Raw genomic sequence first — 2,605 nt, 5'->3', positions numbered from 1 at the left:
GCAAGTTCATGCAAGGTCGCCACCCTGGTCAGTACTTCCGGTCGGAAGCAATTACTAAACCAGCTAGGGCAAAACAACCCCGCAAGTCTAACATAAGCATCGTAGTGTAATTTACTTATGTCATCCGGCAAGCCAAGCTTGTGGCTGTAAACGTATGGCTAATCGGGGCCTTAGTACCCCACCTTACGTATCTAGGCACGATTAGCCTAGCCACGTGATCTGTCACGGTACTTCTCTAACTTACCACAGCTTGAGCTGACAAAGAGTGTGGCCGGTGCGGGTCGGCCGTCCTCCTTGTATGTGGTGGCAAGATCTAGTAGCAAACTCCTCTCAGCACTATTAAGTACTACTGGCCAGCATGCTTATCTACTTCTGTAGCACGTGATGGTGCGGCTGAGCCTGTCTAACGCCTTCACACAGCCTTCACACAGCCCACCATCATGATACATAGAGCGCTACTATCTCCCCTGCGATCCCGTAGCCATCCATCCGGATTCCGTACAGATTGCCCGCTCTCTTTGTTGCTGCGATGCGACTCCTTTACTTTGATGGTTCCGGGCGACTCCTCTCGACAAATTTTAGCCGCAAAACAATTCCGCCATACGCCATTCTTTCCCACACCTGGGGTGATGACGAGTTTCTCTTCGAAGATCTGGTGAATGGCACTGGACATGGCACGGCTGGCTATGAAAAGATTCTGTTCTGCGGTGAACAAGCGGCCCGTGACCATATACAGTACTTCTGGGTCGACACTTGTTGTATTGACAAATGGAATCTCCGCGAGCTTTCAAACGCAATAAACTCCATGTTCCGGTGGTACAAGAACGCGGCAAGATGCTACGCTTTCCTCTCGGATGTCTCGACGCCTATAGCAGATGCACATCTGCACGAGGGTACATGGGATGCATCCTTTCGAAAGAGCAAATGGTTTACTCGAGGCTGGACACTTCAAGAACTCCTAGCTCCAGCATCAATCGAGTTCTTTTCCTTAGATCGTCAGCGACTTGGGGACAAAGACTCCCTCGAGCAGCAGATCCATGAGATTACTCGCATCCCGGTTATAGTGTTACGGGGCGATCCTCTTAACGAAGTTAGCGTTCCCGAGCGAATGGCATGGATGGCGGGCCGTCAAACAACGCAAGAAGAAGATATGGCGTACTCTTTAATTGGAATTTTTGGTGTGTCCATGGAGTTTAGATACGGCGAAGGAATAGAGAGAGCACAGGAGCGACTCCAGGAGGAAATGGAGAAAGGTACCGTTTACACCAGTTTTTCGAATAATTGCTAAAGCCTAGCCCGCAGCCAACACCGCGCCGTTTATCGTACCATTTGACCAAAACGCTCGATTTACTGGTCGCGAATCGCAACTGGCCGAGCTGGAAGGAAAGCTCTTCGTCGAAGCATCAACTACAAAGGTCGCAATTACAGGCCCGGGTGGGATAGGCAAAACACAGCTAGCGCTGGAGTTGGCGCATAGAATTAGACTAGAGCTTAAGAGCTGCTCAGTCTTCTGGATATCTGCAAGCGATCAGGAGAGCCTCTATCAATCGTATGCGCACATTGCTCGACGGCTTAATATTCTAGATGAGAAGACAGATGTCAGGAAGCTGGTACAAATCCACTTAAGCAACAAGAGCGCAGGGCACTGGCTCCTCATTTTTGACAACATGAACGAGGCTCAGGCAGTCGGCCTGATGGAGTTCCTACCAAGCTCTGCGCAGGGGGCCATTGTCTTCACAACAACTGACAGGGAGACAGCAGCAAAACTGGCACCACGAAGTATTGTAGAGTTGCCAGAGATGAAACAGGACATGGCTCGAAGAATGTTGGAGACGTGTTTGGTCAACCCGGTGAATGAGAAAGAGAAGGCAGACCTCTTGCTGAAACGGCTGGAGTACCTCCCTCTAGCTATTGTGCATGCAGCAGCCTACGTCAACGTTAACAAAACAACGCTTCAAGAATATCTATCACTACTAGCTGAGAAAAGGGAGGGGTCAGTTGAACCTCTTTATCGGAAATCTGAGGACATAATAGCTGCAACCTGGCTTATTTCGTTCAAGCAGATTCGTCGCCACGATGCTTTGGCAGCTAAGTATCTACTCTTTATGGCGTGTGTGAACCGAAGCGATATTCCGCTTGCTCTTCTCCCGGCAGCCATATCGCATGAGCAGGGAAGACACGCAGTAGGAACCCTCAACAATTACTCATTTGTCACCAAACGAACGGCTAAATCGGCGCTGGACATCCATCGACTAGTGCATATCTCGACACGCAACTGGCTTAGAAAGGAGGGATTGCTGAGTCAACAAAGTCAAATAGCGATTAGGCGTCTGCTTGCGGTGTTCCCAGACGATAATCATGGGAACAGAAGCAAGTGGAGACGATTGCTTCCGCATGCTACGTTTGCTCTGTCATCTAGCCTCACTAGCCAAGAGAACGAGGCTAAGACAAAGTTGGGATGGAAATGTGCCACTGCCTTGTACAATGACGGGCGGTGGAAGGAGGCCGAAGAGCTGGACGTGCAAGTGATGGAGACGAGAAAGAGGGTGCTTGGGGACGAGCATCCAGACACGCTGACCAGCATGGCCAACCTAGCGTCGACGTA

At 50.3% G+C, this 2,605-nt stretch overlaps 2 protein-coding genes across 2 annotated transcripts in view; both read left to right on the top strand.

Moving 5' to 3' along the window:
• Positions 1 to 525: 525 nt before the first annotated feature.
• BDZ99DRAFT_464392 (HET-domain-containing protein) lies at positions 526 to 1,340 on the top strand. The gene has a single exon (XM_033720299.1). The coding sequence runs from the start codon at positions 530 to 532 to the stop codon at positions 1,286 to 1,288; it is 759 nt and encodes a 252-aa protein (XP_033575491.1). The 5' UTR covers positions 526 to 529; the 3' UTR covers positions 1,289 to 1,340.
• Positions 1,341 to 1,478: 138 nt separating this feature from the next.
• BDZ99DRAFT_57412 (uncharacterized protein) overlaps positions 1,479 to 2,605 on the top strand; it is a 2,358-nt gene continuing 1,231 nt past the window's right edge. The window contains exon 1 of the mRNA XM_033728348.1: positions 1,479 to 2,546. Coding sequence (XP_033575490.1) covers positions 1,668 to 2,546 — 879 coding nt within the window. The 5' untranslated portion in view covers positions 1,479 to 1,667. The remainder of the gene's footprint in view (positions 2,547 to 2,605) is intronic.

Source organism: Mytilinidion resinicola, assembly GCF_010093595.1.
Source record: "Mytilinidion resinicola strain CBS 304.34 unplaced genomic scaffold BDZ99scaffold_12, whole genome shotgun sequence".
Lineage (NCBI taxonomy): Eukaryota > Fungi > Ascomycota > Dothideomycetes > Mytilinidiales > Mytilinidiaceae > Mytilinidion > Mytilinidion resinicola.
This window is presented reverse-complemented; position numbering and strand designations above follow the sequence as displayed.

What these genes read in the sequence shown, in the direction of transcription:
- BDZ99DRAFT_464392 (XM_033720299.1), top strand. Translation starts at nt 530, where the DNA reads ATGCGACTCCTTTACTTTGATGGTTCCGGGCGACTCCTCTCGACAAAT.